At 41.9% G+C, this 17,948-nt stretch overlaps 1 protein-coding gene across 4 annotated transcripts in view; it reads left to right on the forward strand.

Moving 5' to 3' along the window:
• The first annotated feature begins 626 nt into the window (after positions 1–626).
• klf8 (Kruppel like factor 8) overlaps positions 627–17,948 on the forward strand; it is a 194,958-nt gene continuing 177,636 nt past the window's right edge. Inside the window, exon 1 of one of the 4 annotated variants that reach the window (XM_067996980.1) lies at positions 627–840. In XM_067996980.1, coding sequence (XP_067853081.1) covers positions 820–840 — 21 coding nt within the window. In that variant the 5' untranslated portion in view covers positions 627–819. Of the gene's footprint in view, positions 841–1,260; positions 1,283–9,668; positions 9,761–17,948 lie in introns of those variants that run through there. The other 3 variants (XM_067996978.1, XM_067996979.1, XM_067996981.1) reach the window with 3 other exon arrangements.

Here is a 17,948-nt window from a genome sequence, read left to right on the forward strand (position 1 = left end):
CATGGCTATTGAGGCTGAAACTATAACATAATTCAAAAGGGAATTCATTCTTAACAGAGAAATTGGATACGTATTTGAAAAGAGTATAAATTGATAAGCAAAAAGTATAGGGAAATAGGATTAAAGTGGATAGGTCCATCATAGGTGCCACAGGCCAAATATCCTCCTTCAGTGTTGTAATTTCGACATTTATTTTATTTTCCAGGTGCATTATCATTAAGAATAACATTTTATTTGGAAGGAGTAAGGTTTGAGCACGTTGTAGGTCACCACACCCTACATTTGTCAGTCAACGCCTGCAGCGGGACTGAAGAGCGATGGCAGTTCCTCGTTAGGTTGTACACTAAGTTTGTGTTACAAGTTTCATTGCGGATTAAGCAAGGCCGAGAAGGAAGGCAAACTGATCAGAAGCAGGGATCTTTCTAGGTGGCTATCTTTCCTCTCCCTGAAATAGTAACATTTTAACATTGGCATATATTTCCCCCCCTAACTGCGAAGGTGAGGTACGTGGGATTGCCACTGATGTAAACACAGTCAATAGAAAAGCCAGACACCGAGAAGACAGACGGAGCCGAGCCGGCGCTGTTGCTTTGAGGCGTTGCCGCAGTGCGTGTTGCACGATACGGCGACGGGGCGTTGCCGCAAGGGTGGGGTTAGGGACAGGCAGCTCGTTCCGACAGGCACCCGGGCAAGGTCGGCCTTTTTTTTTAATTTAAAAAAAAACACCCCCCCCAGTCCCAGTCCCGAGCCAGGAACCACAGTGAAAACTAGAGACAAGGAGCGGTGCACAGGCAGCGGAGCGGCGGCAGCAGCAACAACATGCACTCGGAGGTGGAGAAAGTAAGTGAGGGTGAGAGGCGCAGCGTGGCAGACCCAGCCCGTTTTTTTTTGTAGTGTCTCCAGTTCCCAGCCCGTTGTCCTCGCCAGAACTCTCTCTCTCTCTCTCTCTCCCCCACCCATGGCCGCCCGAGCTGGTCGACGCCCTTTGCCCACATCACCAGCCCCCTTCCACGATGCCTTTAGCTCGGGCAGGAGTGAGGGTGGGACCCCCCCACTGTGTGGATGGTGTGACTGGCGGAGCCGCCCTACCGGTGCTTTTTAACGGCTGCCGCGTTGTCTTAAGCCCCCGCCTCCGCACTCACAAAGACAGGAACTGAGGCTCTGACCCAGCCTGACATCGTGCTCTTAAAGGCAGATCGCAAGAGCGGCTCCCCTGGCTTCACATTCAATCAAAGGCTTACAGTCTGCATTAAACGTGGGGCTGCAGAAATGCTTAATGCAGGTCGTGTGGATTTATTTAGCGATGTCCAAAGCACTATTGATTTGGTATCCAGAGACTAATTTCATATGATTGCTACATATGTGCTTACTGTGTAGCAATCCTTCCGTTTGCCGTTAACCCCTTTAAACTACAAAGTGTGGATGGGCTTGTGAGTGTTTTCGTTCTTATGAACCGTTTGTTAAGTTTAGTACAAATTGTATTTTTTCCGCGTTAAAGGTTTAGGCAATCTTTGTTTAAATGATCTGTCTTAAATCTGCCCACATGGTTTAATGCTTAAGTTTTTTTTCATTCCTTTTACGTTGATGGTCAGCTTAACTATAATATGGAGTTTTTCGAGGAACTCCCCATAAAACCACAGTTAAGAAAGAGTAACTAAAAGAACGACTTGCATTCATATAGTACATTATCACATCTCCCTACAGTGTCTAAGCACTGGCCTTAAAGGGACATTCCAGGTCAGCAGCTAAACATAACTGAGCAAAGCTATAGGCGATCAGCTAGTACTGTATATACACTATACCCTAAGAAGTTATATTTGAACAATGCATTGAAAGTTTTTCAAATTTCCCACTTAAAATTTAGAAAAATTTGCATTTTGAAACAGGAAGGAGTTACTTCATCTGCTCAGTGGATAAGGGTTTAGCTTTCTAAGCTTACTGTCTACAGGGTCATGGGTTCAATTTCTAATGGATATGCTACTTTGTTTTACAGCAGTAACAATGTTTGAAGGTTCCTATCAGATATGTCTTGGAACAAAAGACTGAGAGAACAATAGGGCCTAGAATTTCCTGTTAATTTACATCCAAAAAAGCGTCGTAATCACGGTGCAATGCCGATTTCCAGCACAAAAGAACAAGGAAATTCAGGCGTAACTGACTTATGCCCATTCTTATGCTACACCCAAATTTCCTCAATCTTTCGCTCTGGTCCTTTGAAACATTTGCCCAGACACTCTGCCACTAATCAGCATAGCCCCACCCCATCCATAAGGGCCAACAAATCAAATTTCCTGCATTTCCGCAGGTTCAAAATGAATGTAAATTTGCACCCAAAATTTTAGGTGCACAGGCTTCTTTGGATTATGCCCTCTTCAAAGAGATTGGTAAATGCAGTGGAATTTACATGGTTGTTACCACAGAGAGTGCAGTTTCTTGAAAACTATTTTAAATTAAATGTTTTGAGAAATGAATTCACTGTTTTAAAAATTATTTATGGTGGGTAAATGTGCATGTTCATGTCTAAGTCTAATATATCCCGTTTAGGGTGTATTTTGATTTGATTGTGATCATTGAGCATATATATCACCAGAGCAGCCTGGTGTCTGCTTTTGATGTCAATGATAGCTTTGAAGCTGAGTTTTAAAAAAATGCTGTACAAAAGAGCAAAGGGACAAACTGAAAGGGGATGAGACGATCGTTTTTTAAAATTGAAACTCTTAAGAACCCAACTTTAGCAGGAAAACTGCAGTTGCTTCATATCAATAGGCTGGGATGCAACAAATCTACCCCTGGCCTTTTCTTACACTTACACTGTTGATGTAAGCTGAGAGAAATTAAACATTTAACCCACCAGACTCATCTAGCTCACAACCACTCCAAAAGATGCATTTTAAAACTCTTAAGAAAATGTTCTCGATTGACAAATGGCTTTGGTTACTTTCTAACACTTTAAAATCCTGCACATTTTTGAGTTGCCATTGCTGCAGTGGAGTACTGTTGTGCTGTTTTCACAATAGCCACATTCATTTTTTTGGAATTGTGAATTGGGAGCTTTTCTAAACCTGCAAAGCTTTAAATGCACAGACCACAAAAAGCCAGCTCATAATCAGCTAACTTCAGGTGAATGTTACAATGGGACATCAAACAATTCGTGGCTTGCGTATGAGGAATAGATGAACAGTTAATTAAACATATTTATTCATTGAAACATATTTTACAACATATTTAAATATAACATTTATTGAACGTAGATAGGTAAGGCCCCTTCATGCTCCAATTCAAAGAAATGTTGAAATAAAAACATAAAATGCAGTAACATTCAGCAGGTCAGGCAGCATCAGTGGAGAGAGAAAGAGTTAACATTTCAGGCTGATGATCTTTTAAAGAAATGTTGAATTTGTTTATTGTTAAATAGACACAACTCAAAAATTGTTTTATATCTCCAATTATTTGTATACTGCAATTTTCACCATTTAGAAAGTACTCTAATCAATCCTGTTTAGGTCCAACGTGAAGGTCATCCACTTTGGACCTAAAAAGGATTGATCAAAGTACTTTTTAAATGGTGAAAAGCTCGAAACAGTGGAGGTCCAAAGAGACTTAGGGGTCCATGTACATAGGCCGAATGGCCGCCTTCTGTGCTGTAAATTTCTATGATCATTATAATGTCATGAAATCAAAAAGGCTAATAGAATGCTGGCCCTTATATCTAGAGGACTAGAATACAAGGGGGTCGAAGTTATGCTATAGCTATACAAAGCCCTGGTTAGACCACACCTAGAGTACTGTGTTCAGTTCTGGGCAATGCACCTTAGGAAGGATATATTGGCCTTGGAGGGAGTGCAGCGTAGATTTACTAGAATGATACCTGGACTCCCAAGAGTTAAATTATGAGGAGAGATTACACAAACTAGAGTTGTATTCCCTGGAATTTAGAAGATTAAGGGGTGATTTGATCAAAGTTTTCAAGCTGTTAAGGGGAACTGATAGTTCCTCTCTATTTACCCTATTTCCACTGGTTGGGGAGTCTAAGACTAGGGGACATAGCCTAAAAATTAGAGCCAGGACTTTCAGGAGTGAAATTAGGAAACACCTACACGCAAAGGGCGGTAGAAGTTTGGAATTCTCTTCCGTAAATGGCAGTTGATGCTAGCTTAATTGTTAATATTGAATTTGAGATTGATAGATTTTTATTAACCAAAGGTATTAAGGGATATGGGGCTAAGGCGGGAATTTGAAGTTAGGCCTCAGATCAGCCATGATCTCATTGAATGACGGAACAGGCTCGGGGGGGCTAAATGGCCTACTCCTGTTCCTATGTTCCTACCTAATAATGATGCATAACAACAATGTTAGCATGATATTTCTATATCCTTAACGAAGACATATTACCCAGAAATGAAGATTTAGTTTCAGCTGAATAACAATACGGCAATATAAATCAATTGTATTCAAGAGTATGTTGAGAATGAAAATAAAACTATTTTGATAATAGAATGAGGTGGGAATTGCCATACTGACAAGAACAGATAGTTTTCTTTCACAGATAGCAGACCCGTCCCTTCTGCCACTCCAACTATATTGTCTCGCAACTGGACTTAGATCTGTCCTGAATCCCACAGCGAAAGGAAAGAAATCTCTTTTACAAATCTGCAGGCTTTGAAAGAAGCATTCCTAGACACCAGCCACGAGTCACCAAGGTTTATTACCACATTCCCAGAATGGTTCTGCATTCATTTGGTTGCATTTCCGATGATAAATCTATGAAGAATTTTATTATGTATTTATTGTCGAATAGGTACAGCCGTACATAACTTTATCCTTCCTTTTTCAAAGTAGCAAATAACAACTGTTGACGTATCGCTGATAAAGACATTTGACAAGTCGGTGCACTGCTAGAGGGCATTTCTTTGTCACGCTTAAATCACCCTAGCTTTTTACTACTACAGCGTAGTCTAATTAGATTGGCAACTTGACATTGACAAAATGGGCATAGAATCAGGCACATCTTCCTGGTTACCCTGGTACTGGACATTCTACCCCTAGATGTTTACTCTAATATTGTATATTAAATCTAGGGTAAAGGTTTTTGTAAACAGTAGTGTAACCATGATAGTGACAATTTAGATTGGGCATGCTCATCAAAACTAATAGAATGCCTTGTGGTAGTAGCATTCTGATTTAAATGATTAAAATTGCTCTTGTGACCAACAAGTGAGCTGCATTTCATATTACAATAAACCTTTGAGAGCACATCTATTGGGGATCAAGAAGCTTCCAGGTTCAGTACTTGGTTAGTGATGAGCTGGTAGATCTCAGCCAGGGCAGTGATATTAGTATTACTTCTGCTTCATTGTCCCATGGTCTTGGGATGAGGCAAGATCAGCTAGGGTTCCCACTTCTCCTGACTGGAGAATGTGAGGATAGGATGGTCTTAACTGTGATGTTGTCTTGATCAAAATAGTCACCTGACACTCACTGTCCAGCTTGCAGTAAATGCAAGTTCTTTCTTCTAATGGTTACTCGGGTAAGATACTGGAGGACACGTTCTACACCAGCATAATTCATTGTGTTTGGGACAGATATGGAGAAAATAAATTTTCCCTTTGCTCTCACTGCCTGTGTGGAAGTGCTTATCTGGTTTATGTAGTTCTCCCAAACAATATGGTATAGATTGAGGATATCATCAACCTTTGGCACAAACCCACATCTCAAACACCTCACGACACAAACTTATAATGCTATTCACTTCACCACCAGGCCAATTTAACTAATATCCTTCAGCTCACTGCTACTGATAGGTCTGCATCGATTGGTCTGTGGCAAAATGAAATATTAGCTGATCTTAGCCTGTTTGCAGCAGTTGCAATACAATTAGCCTAAGTTTCCTTGGTAAGGGAGGGAAAATAAATCAACCAGGGTTGCTGCCCCTTGATCAGTATCTGGTATCTCCGGCTGGAAAATGAGCTTGTGCGGTTGGGTGAGGACAGGATCGGGCTTGGTTGTATCACCCGCCCCCCTACCATGGCCAACTGGCATGTTAACATAATATCTGTGCTCGCACATGAAGAATGGCCACTATGGTGAGGTACTGGCAGGCAGTCACTGTGTTGGAATGTTACCTCAGCATGAGTTGGTGCCTTCAGCAGGAAAGAGAAGGGGAGAAAATTGGAAAAGACAAAAGTTACATTGACACATTCGGCTTGTGTACTGAGATTTTTCTCTTTGACAAATCTAATAAACTGAATTATTTTATGGTAAAGTACTGTCCCTGTAAATACAGGGTTGAGGTTACTCCATTTGTTTCATATGGTGGTCTTTAGATTGCTTGTATTTGTATGTTTTGTTGGAACAGCTGTGCCATTCTCAGAGTTGGCAATTCAGCCACAGAAGTTTGGTGATGTACAAGATGGAATGCCAAACCTTTAAATTTGATGTGTTGTCCAAGATTTCTGGTTCTTCTGCATTCGTGTCATGTGGAGGTAGCATTTTAATCCATATTCGAACATTCTGTAGGTATACTAACAAAGGCCACATTGGTATCCGTACTTTAATTTACAACCCCAGAAGGCAATTAGTGAAAAGCCATGAAATTCTAGCCCCGATTACTAAGATGATTACTGATCTTTTGCAAAGAATACTAATTATTACAGAGGTTAGTGCTTTTGTATGTGTCTTGCTAAACAGCAACAATTTAATAACTAAAGGTTCAATGCAGTACCAGAAGTGTAAAATAAAACTGAGGGAATATTGGGTCTTGGTTACTCCTATTATTGCCTAGCATTAATTGTATGATGGTTTAGAAAAATTGTAAATTTCTGTTACTGCAAACAAATTTTTTACAGTGTGATAAAAATTGTACCATGGCACGTACAAATTGAGAGATTAGGGGCTGCTCGTCATGGAAGGTTGTGATGGCATCTATTTTTTAAAATGGAATGAGCTTAGCTTCAGATAGAGATCAACAAGCAATCAGAAGTATTCTACAATTGATGGCATCTCATAGGATTGAATCAAGATCTTTCAAGACAAATCACTACAAAACAGCGCTATTTGAAATGATAGGTCCGGTCTGATTTGTTGAAGGCTTATGAGAAGTCTTCAGGATGTCAATGATTGAAGATGATGATCCCTGAACTTCTAGACATCTCCTTTTGAACAGCGAGGCTGTCAATTGGAATTCTGCTGGATTCTGGTGCAGAACTTGGCCCAACAGTTGAGCACTGTAAAGAAGTGAGATTGGTGGGGCATTGTTCAGTATCAGAATCTTTGAGAACTATGGCTTCCAAGGTAATAGCAGGTTATCAGAGATGACTCTTGCATTTCTGATTAAATCTTTTGTTCCCACTTAATGCCAGGACACTCTAGAAGAATCTGTGCATCAGAGCAAATGAGAAACTGTCCAATTTCCAAGCTGGCTTGTCCATAATTTTTCAGCAAAACAGAGAAAGAGGATGATTCATATAAATGTGTGTATCTCTAGATAAGTCCAATGCTTGATGATGTTCAACTCATGCTGGTGAATTGTGTTCCAAATGAGTTTGTTGGCATTTAAATTGTCCACCCTGGCAGGATGCTGTGCTGAAAATGTCACTCCTGGCTCAGGCATCGTAGGGAAGTGTTGTATCCTAATAGAAGCTTTTGGAATAATGGGCACCCTGTTTTTTAACATATGACCTATATTCATATCTGTCTAGAGAAACACTGACTTGCCCTGCTACAATAAAATGAAAATGTCACAGAACTGGCCATAGTGTTTGTAGTTTGAGTCCATTGATGTGCCAAGTGGACTTGGGACCTATTGATTATGCTGATGTGCAACACATTGCAACAGGGACTTGCCTGTCACCAATGGAAGTTGAGGTGGAGGAGTCTGAAATGAATTTCCCTCATGTAAATTGTGCTCCTGTGATCGTACCTTCAGATTGTGCATATTGATCTGCACTGGCTGGGACAGAAGTAATTTGTGGGAAGAAACTGATGAGTAGCATTAAGTGAAGCAACCTCATGAGCAGTCAAACATTGAGCACCACACAATCGATACTGCCATTAGATCTAGAATACAGAGGCTGAAATTATTGAGTCCTCCTGAGGTGGACTCACTCGGCACATAAGGTTGCAAACTGGTGTAGGAGCAGGAATACTTTCCTCAAGGATCATTGGAAAAGGATGCTTTGAGATTTCTCCCATGTGAGGTCATGCATGCCATGATGATGAGATGTGAGGGTGTCTTGTCTCTTTAAATGAAGACTAGCAGAAGCCCTTGTGGCAGGAAAAGTAAGATGAGAGAGAGAGTGTGATCGGTAAGGAGTGGAAGAGGATGTGCATTGGCACCAAAGCCTTGACTTATCTTGGTCATCGTTGTGAAATCATTGAACCTCTTTCTGTACTGTGTGGCAGTTCTTGGAGTGGTGGAGGATGCACTGACTGCCATCGCCTCTGGCACTTCACTCCACATGGCCTGCACTACTTTCTCAAGGGTCCTCCTGCCCTTAGTGCCCATCAGACTGAATTCTGCTAACGACACCTCCACTCACTCATTGGAAAATCTGGGGCCCTTCCATCTGTTCAAGTTGCTGCTGCTTCTATCAGCATGCTGAAAAGTCATGTTGTCCTTTAATTGGTGAAGGCCTTTTAAAGGCTGTACCAGAGCAGTGCTTCCCTTCCTCCCATTGGTGATAAACCAATGAAGGGTGGTTTTCTAGCCTCCAAACCATCCTGCAAGGCTAACGAGGCTTGTGGGAGGAAATTGCGTTGGGTTAGCGGCGGTTTCACGCTGTGTGGGTGTTAGGACCACCCCACTCCAAACCTGCCAACAAGAGGAGAATCCTGGCTAAGATGTCTTAAGTGGCCCCGACAAGTGCACAGTTAAAAATGATGGGATAATTTAACATTTTACTATCTTTTTAGTTGCTGTAGTCAGACACTATAAGCACCAATTGTGAGCATTTTGCACAATATTTAAAAGCCTACGGTTATGCTAATGAAGGTAATCGACTTAATTCTGGTAAATATAACTTATTTTAATCCTGTTCCAATGAAAATATTCAAAGATCTGAGGAAAACCTTTTTGTTTCAATGAAACTGAAAATGACAGTGTATAATTGAAATTAAGTAAACAAAAAGGCTGATCGATAAGGAAGGTGATAAAATATGGTGCACACAGGTGGGAGAAACATTACTTTTAAAACTCGACACTGGGGAGAAATGAACTGGAGCCTTGGTTTATATGGGGTGAGAGTGTGCAAGGGGTCATGCGTGGTTCACCTCCCTAATATGAGATAATTGAGCCTTTAAAGCCGTAAGAGGGATTTTTTTTCTTTTTCCCCGGGCACGGTGACCTGGCACTGGCTCACTGCAGTGGTGTGTGGAGGAATTTGAACTGTGAAAGAAGATAATTGTTTTGGGAGTAGGGAAGAGTAAGGGTACAAATACAAATAGCGGGCCCAAACCTTGATACAGATTCTAGCTTTAATTTTAATTTACTCGGTCAGAATTTTTCGATCTTTGGTAAGTCACCAGCCCCCCGTTTCAAGCCATAGCAGATTCTGGGCATATGCTGTAGTTTGAAGCAGAGGGTGTATTGTCTTGCCTCGGCAGATGTCCCACCCACTGACCAGCAGTGCAGTAAACTGTGTCATGTGACTGTTGACGAATGCTGACAAGTGCAGTGGGCGGAAGAATAGGCTAGGCTCAGAAAACCAGCAATGTAAGAAGTTTCCTTTTTAAAAAAAAATTACAGGACCATGTAGAACAGCAGGTCAGTTGATGCAGTTTGCTTGTTTATGGATAGCCCTGTGCTGAGATGGCTTTCTGTATGTCAAATGAATGCATGGAAAAGCAATACTTTAACACATCCGAGAGCGACTATAAGTAAGATTTCTGCTAGGCCCTTAAAGCAAGACTCAACTATTCCAGGAAATGATGCAGCCTTTTACCAAGCTCTAGCAGTGTGCTTCTGATGTGTCTCAGTACCAACATTACTTTTGTTCTGAGTTTTAACTTTACTCTAATTTCTCTCTCTCTCTCCTGTTTCCATTCTTTTCCTATTTTCCAGTTACAAGATTTAAAAAAAATCTTTTTGCCTCTTGACTGTCTTATTTTATTTTTTCATGCTGTATTCTCAGACTATCTCAATGTTTTAGTCTGAAGTATTTTTACTCTGCTTGTTTCCTGAATCTCTCCGTCTCCTTTTCTGTGCTATTGTGGATAAATGAACTTCTTCATGAGGGCCAGGGGTACCCCCCACACTGAATCATAATGTTGGGCCTTGCTAAATATCTACTGGGCCACTGACATTGTGGAACCATCTTTTGAGTTTCTTCCACTCCCTTTTAAACTACTGTGTGTACGATTTAGAAATTTATGGAGCAGATTTTGGGGTTGGTGCAATGATTCACTGGATTTCCTGCACAATTTCCAGCTAGCGCTTTTGGCTGGCATAAACTAGTCTTTCACTTATCACTATTTTAATAGGTAATATATAAATCAGATAGAAATGAGGTCAAATGCGAAATCTTGTTCTTCTGGATGGGATCTCACTGTGCACATAGCCCCACATAAACATAAAGGTGAGAAATGTGCAGCTTTGGTCCAGCAAGTGATGTCTTTAAAGGGGAAGTGAGGTACTTTTGGCTGCTGCAACAACATTTCCTAAAATGGGTATCCAATCAGTGCTCCTCTTTGCTTGAGTTTTCTGCAGGTGGAAGAAGAGGATAAAAGAAGGAGTTCACTTATACCAGAGGTGGACTGCCTGCAACCACTTTCACAGAGCTAGGCACACCTAAAGAAAGAACTTGCATTCATATAGGGTTTCTCATACCCTCAGGATATCCTTCAATGCTTTGCATCAAGTGAATTATTTTGAAGTGTAGTTACTGTTGTTGAATGGGCAAACGCAGCAGCCAATTTTCACACAGGAAAGCCAGACAAGCAGCAATGAGATGGTGGCGTTGGTTGAAGGATAAGTGTTGACCAGAACACCAGAAGAACTCTTCTGCTCTTCTTTGAATGCATGCAATCTTTTATGTACACCTGAGAGAGTAGGTGGGGCCTTGGTTTAATGTGTTATCTGAGAATGCAGCACTTCCTGAAAGCCTAGATTTTATCTCTAGTGCCTGGAGCAGTGCTTGAACCCACAACCACTGAGTCAAACTGACACTTACTTGGGAATGTCTGAAGAGAATTACCTTCGTAGTCTGAGATTCACCAAATAGGCACTGATGGAGTTGTGCCATCTGCTGCAATCTGACTTGCAGATATCCTTCGTCACAGGGTCAGAACTGCCAGTAACTGTCAAGGTCACCATTGTTCTGAAATTTTTATGCCACTGACTCCTTCCAAGCTTCCGCAATGAACTTCCGCAATATTAATCAATATGCAATGCGCAGATAACTGCCACCTCTACCCTGTCTGTCCTACATGTGACTACAGTTCCGTACTATGTGGTTGGCTCTTAATGCTCTCCGAAATGGCCTAGCAAGCCACTCGGTTGTAAATACATTACCGCTATGAACTAGCAGTTGACGAAGAAGGCTCACCACCCCCTTGTCAGGGCAGCAATGAACGGGCAACAAATGCAGCCTTGTCAGCATCACCCGAATGTATATTTAAAAAATCAAGCAGGTCACTAATGATTTGTTTACGTGGGCAAACACTTCACTTTCCAAATGGAAAAGCATGGGATCAGTGTATCTGCTTAGTATGTTTTATCCCTTTCGTTCCCTTGGTGACAACAACAACTTGTATTTGTATAGCACCTTTTAATGTTTTTAAAAAAAAGTCCCGAGGTACTTCACAGAAGTGTAAAGGAAAATTGGATGCGAGCCAAAGAAGGAGATATTACGAGGGGTGACCAAAAACTTGGTCGAAGAGGTAGTTTTAAGAAGGTCCATAAAAGGAGGAGCGGAATGTAGAGGGCTTTACGGAGCAAATTCCAGAGTGTGGGGTCTACGCGGTTGAAGGCATGGCTGCTAGTGTGGGGTGAAGGGGGAGGGGCGATGCCCAAAAGGCTAGTCAGAAAAATAGAGCAATCAGGAGGGTTGATAGGGAGTTAATAGAGATCCGGATGGGCGAATCTATGAAGGGATTTAAACATAAGGATGAGAATTTTAAGTTTGAGACGTTGAGGGAACCAGGAGCCAATGTAGGTCAGCAAGGACAGAGTGACGGATGAATGGGACTTGGTGCGGGATAGTATACGGGCAGCAGAATGTTTGGATGAGCTCATGCAGAGGAGTAGTGATGGATTGGGGGGGGGGGGGGTGGGGGAGGGTGTGCGGGGCAAGGAAGTGAGAAGTGAAAGGTGGCATGACCAGGAGACAGGAGAGAAAGCCCGAGAGATGCTTGGGTTTGGAATGGCATCCAATATGCACATGTGAATTTTATGATGTGTCTTCCAGAATGTAGCCTAGTGATCCTTTTACGTGGGAGCATTAACTGAGGTGGGTGGTTCCTGGTTGTCAAAGAAAGCCTCCTGGGATTGAGGTCATCCTGTACTTTCTTATGCTAGGGCTTGATGTGTCCATGCAACTGGTTGCACCACATCCACCGCTAAAATGCCTAGCTAGTCCTGCCTGCCTTCTGGCATACATTGCCGTTCCTTTATCATCGCTGGGTCAAAATCCTGGAAACTCTCTACCTAGCAGCATTTTGGGAGTACCTTCACCACATGGACTGTAGTGGTTCAATCAGAACGCTCACCAAAACCTTCTCAAGGACACCTAGGGATGGCCAATAAATGCTGGCCTTGCCAGCGATGCCCATATCTCAGAAAATATTTATTTTTAATTCATTCTTGTCATTTGAGCAATGGGGCTGGATGGACCAGATGTTGCGACAACTTAATGCACGCCTACTCCAGCTATACCTTCGCTGCTGAGCACTCCCTCAGCATGTCCACTGATCTGTGTGAGAGCAGACCTGTGGGCAACAATGAGATTTGTGAAGCCCTGCATTTTGCCTCTTAGTTTGTACTGCAAATATGCTGAAGCCAGATGAGAACCTGCTGCATATTTGAGCCAAAGGCTTCAATGCAGCAGTCTGAGCATTCACAAGAGATTGGAGTCGGACCTGTGTGATTAGGGGCTTTGCTGCAGATGTCTATGGAGTCGCCATGTATGCCACAGTGGAATTCTGATAAGCACTTGTGCATCATTGCACAGCTGTGGCTGGTGGACTTCTTTACTGCCACAACTTGCAGAGTGTTGTGCACAGTATTAAATAACTCCAAGTGACAATCATACTCCGATAGCAGCTTTTTTATATGCAGACCCAATGAAGTCCGAATCCCAGGACTCTGCAGTTGAGGAAAAGATGTGAGCTGACTCTTTGGCCAGCAGGTTCCTGCTTCTGCACATCCACCACCACTTGCTCTTCCTCAACTGTGCACTTGGGATTCACCTGTTGCTTTCTCCTCAAACTGACTGTCTAAATCCCTGGGTTACATATTTCATGCTGATGTTTGTAACAGTTGATGGGAATACATTGTGTGCAGGAGGTGAAACCGAAGAGGAATATTGATAGAATGTTGGATGCATGATACCCCTTCAGATATTACTTGCATCACATTCTATGCAGCCTTGATTATGATTGGTGTTCTTTGAGTGCTGGCAGTAGGCCTAGGCTAGGCTTGTGCATCATTGTGCACTGGATTTTCTTTGACAATTTCAACTGCTGCCTCCTTGAAGGCATACAAGGGCTTAAAATTGTGTGCTTCTGCTAACTCCTGTTATACGCCGAATTGTCCTGAAAGCAGAGAAGATGTCGAGACTTACATGTCTCGACAGCACATACAGTGTCACTCAAGTGCCCATCCTGTATTCCAGTGTGCGAGTAAATGAACATACTAGTAGCTTTTGTTGGAAGAATTTTTCAGAGCACACCTTTTAAAGATGTGTGACCAGATTTCCATTTGTAATTTGCAAGTGGAAAGTGTGTGCTGCTGCAGTATGGGCATGCATGTTAAGCAGTGAAAGAGTTGTACAGTTGTCTTGAGCGTTTTGGATGCAGCCACAATCAATGGTTAACAGTGTGAGAGGAAACTCTTTTTGGCCTGCACACTTTGCCTTATCTACTTGATCAGTGAAATTTTGAGTAGTCTCACCCTTGACTGATCTTTTGATGTGCGGAAGCCTCTTACGCAGCTCCCGTCGTGTTCGCTGCGTGGTGCTGTTGGCATTCATGATGGTCACCACCTTCTACCAGGCACGCTGCACTGTCCCATGGTACAGGGTGCTGTTGATTGCAACCATATGGCCATTCAGACATCTGCAACATGCCATGGCATTCACTGACAGAAAAGGATACCAACCTATGAATGGTGTGTGACCACCACCAAAGGATTCTGCAGGTCACTGCATCGTTTTCAGGGAATATCTACAATGTCCATAACTTGAGAATCATAGGGTCTCCACCTATTCTAGAGTGATAACAGGTTGAACAGTTGGCTCCTCAAGAGATAGGAGATTGATAAGTAGTTCAGAACACTGCGATGCAACCTCTGTACCCCTCAACAAAAAGTGTACAAAAATTCATGAGCCAGGAACCTCACAGCAAATACTTGGCGATTTCTGCTAAAAGCCTTTTTCTGCAAGAAGAGCAATATGCATTAAATGAGCAGTTGAATTGCCTTTTGTATAGATTACCTGAAGGTAAAGTGTCTTAGTTACAAATTGTTTGAGAGCTGATTCAGTGCATTGTAATTGTCAGCTGTATATTTGAAGACTGACTATTCAGTGTTTCTCAGTCACATCTATCTAGATTATCCTTTATTGGTCTGTTTCATCAACAATATTCATTCCTTCCCTTTTGCAATTCCAGCAGGTTACTGGATCAATTCAGATTGAGTATATTAAGCTTCTGAAGCAAAAACAACGGGCCCTTTTTTCTTGTATTCCAGAGTTTTTCAAATTACGTGACGCCACATTTATGACTGATGGGTGCTTACACTTGCTTTTCCCTCTGGTCATTGGATTGGCAGTCTGCACTTTACAAAGCACAATGTCCTCACACTGTATACCCTGATCTTCAATAAATCTGGTCACTTGCATTGTTCCTCTATTTTGCTGAGAACTTACATATCCCATGTCCACATTGGTCAATAGTGTGCAATTTATGCTGGTTAAATGGCTGTTGAGCAAAACGAGCAGCATTTTTTAGCACACCCTAATATACCTTAGAAAGTTGTGCTTTTCTGAAAGCGTACTTAATAAAAAGGTGAAAAAATGAACTCCCATTTACACATCTTGTGCTGAGAGAAATTTCATTCTCAAAGGAGTATGTTAGATTAATCTCTGCATTGGATGGTAAGACATTCTACCAGTCCAGTGACTATTTGAAGAGTGTCTTTTTCAAAACATTATTAATTGCTGGCAATTGACTTGCCCAGATAGCCCAGTCAAGTGTATCAGGAAGGTTGCAGATTTGATCACTTTTTGTGCTGAGTTAGCTGACCTCACGCAAGGTGCTAAAATGAATCGACGTACTATGGGTACTGGAAGATGGATGATGCCTGTGAAACTGTACCCCAGCATGAATCAGCACCTTCAAGGTTGCAGAAAGAATATGGGAAGAAGAAAAAAAATGTTGTGGCAGTTGATGTGTGTGTGTTTGTAATTTCCTAAATGCTGTGGCTCATTCTGGAATGTGGTTCCAGCATTGACAATTCTTTGGTATAATATCCAAATGGCCGTTCTCCATGTGTAAGTCTTCATGTGAGGCTGGATGCTGATGAGGTGTCAGTAGATTAAAAACAGGCTAATGTGATACCCATGATCAAAAGGGGGCAAAACAGATACAGGCAACTACGGACCCATCAGGCTCGCTTTTGTTCCATGTGAAATAATGGAGTTGAATATCAGCAATAAATCTGAGGATTATCTGTACAATAATAACCTAGTTAACAGCAGTCAGCATGGATTCAGAAGACAAAGAACCTGCCTGACTATTTCCAGGAAATGACAACTTAAGCAGACTATGGGAAGCCTTAAAGATAGGTTTATAAGATAGCGAAGGGAATGGAAACGGTAAACCTGGAATGTTACTTTAAGTCAAATAGGACAAAAGAACATAGATTCAAACTAGTAAAAGGTAAATTTAGGACTGATGTGAGGAAATTTTTCATTGTACGAAGAATGATCAATTTATGGAATAGACTTCCAGGAAGAGTTGCGGAAGTGAAAACCCTAGAAGCTTTTAAGAAACAATTGGATGTTGAAATGGGGATGTTTTAGGACTTTTCTGGACTGATGAACTAAGATAGGCCAAATGGCCGTCCTCATTTGTAACTTTCTTATGATCTTGTGATGTGTAAGCCTGCCACTAAGTCAGAAGCATCCAAGCATTTCGTCTTTGTGAGCCGTTTGGGTACATACCATAATGGGAACATTCATTTCAACTTTATATGTAAGGCTGTGGATGCTGGGTCAATTGAAATTTTCAAGACCGAGATCAATAGATTCTTGTTAGGGAAGAGTATCAAGTGATACAGAGCAAAGAAGTGCAGGTCAGCCATGATCTAATTGAATGGTGGAATAGGCTGGAGGGCTAAGTGGCCTACTTCTGTTCCTAACTTCCAACGTAAATTAATGTTCCCATTAATTTGCATGTATCTCAAGTGTGAATGCAAACATCTTGGTGTTCAGATTTAGGACTTATCCACCATTAAGACAATGGTGTTAAAAACAGTCCTTTCCAAACCTCCAGGTTCCCAAAATTCAAACAGAACAAACCGTAATAATTAAGGAATCTATTAAGTGTAAATAGACCTGGACTTGGGTATAGAGGGTGTAATTTCAAAGTTTGCAGATGACACGAAACTTGGAAATGCAGTAAACAATGTGGAGGATAGTAACAGACCTCAGCAGGACATAGACAGACTGGTGAAATGGGCAGACACATGGCAGATGAAATTTAACGCTGAGAAATGTGAAGTGGTGTATTTTGGTAGGAAGAATGAGCAAAGGCAATATAAACTAAATGGTACAATTTTAAAGTGGGTGCAGGAACAGAGACCTGGGGGTGCACATACATAAATCTTTGAAGGTGGCAGGACAAGTTGAGAAGGCTGTTAGAAAACATGGGATTCTGGGCTTTATTAATAGAGGCATAGAGTACAAAAGCAAGGACGTTATGCTAAACTTTTATAAAACACTGGTTAGGCCTCAGCTGGAGTATTGTGTTCAGTTCTGGGCACCACACTTTAGGAAGGATGTCAAGGCCTTAGGGTGCAGAATTTACTAGAATGGTGCCAGGGATGAGGGACTTCGGTTATGTGGAGAAGCTGGGGTTGTTCTCTTTAGAACTGAAGGTTATGGAGAAATTTGATAGAGGTGTTCAAAATTGTGAACAGTTTTGATAGAGTAAATAAGGAGGAACTGTTTCCAGTGGCAGAGGGTCAGTAACCAGAGGACACAGATTTAAGGTGATTGGCAAAAGAGCCAGAGGTGACGTGAAGAAACATTTTTTTTACGCAGCGAGTTGTAATGATCTGGAATGCACTGCCAGAAAGGGTGATGGAAGCAGATTCAATAGTAACTTTCAAAAGCGAATTGGATAAATACTTGAAGGGAAAGAAATTAGAGCTGGGGAAGGGGACTAATTGGATAGCTCTTTTTCAAAGAGCGGGCACAGGTATGATGGGCCGAATGGCCCGCCTCCTGTGCTGTACTTACTACAGTACTATGATATGATAGAAGCTGAGTTGCCTATGCTTCACAGACTGGATTGCTATGGCTTGTGGGCTGCATATGGCCCATGGGTTGTGGTTTGGACGCCTTTCACCTTAGGTGGTTTCTGCAGGATAACTTATCATAAGAGAGCACTACAGCCCAGCCTGACTGCTAGGCCAAGCACAATTTCCACTGTGGTCACTGACTAGTGCTTATTGATGGGAACCCTGCTGATTTTGGTCAGTGCACATGCACAATTATTTCACTGAGCTGTACCCA

Source organism: Heptranchias perlo, chromosome 15, assembly GCF_035084215.1.
Source record: "Heptranchias perlo isolate sHepPer1 chromosome 15, sHepPer1.hap1, whole genome shotgun sequence".
Classification (NCBI taxonomy): domain Eukaryota; kingdom Metazoa; phylum Chordata; class Chondrichthyes; order Hexanchiformes; family Hexanchidae; genus Heptranchias; species Heptranchias perlo.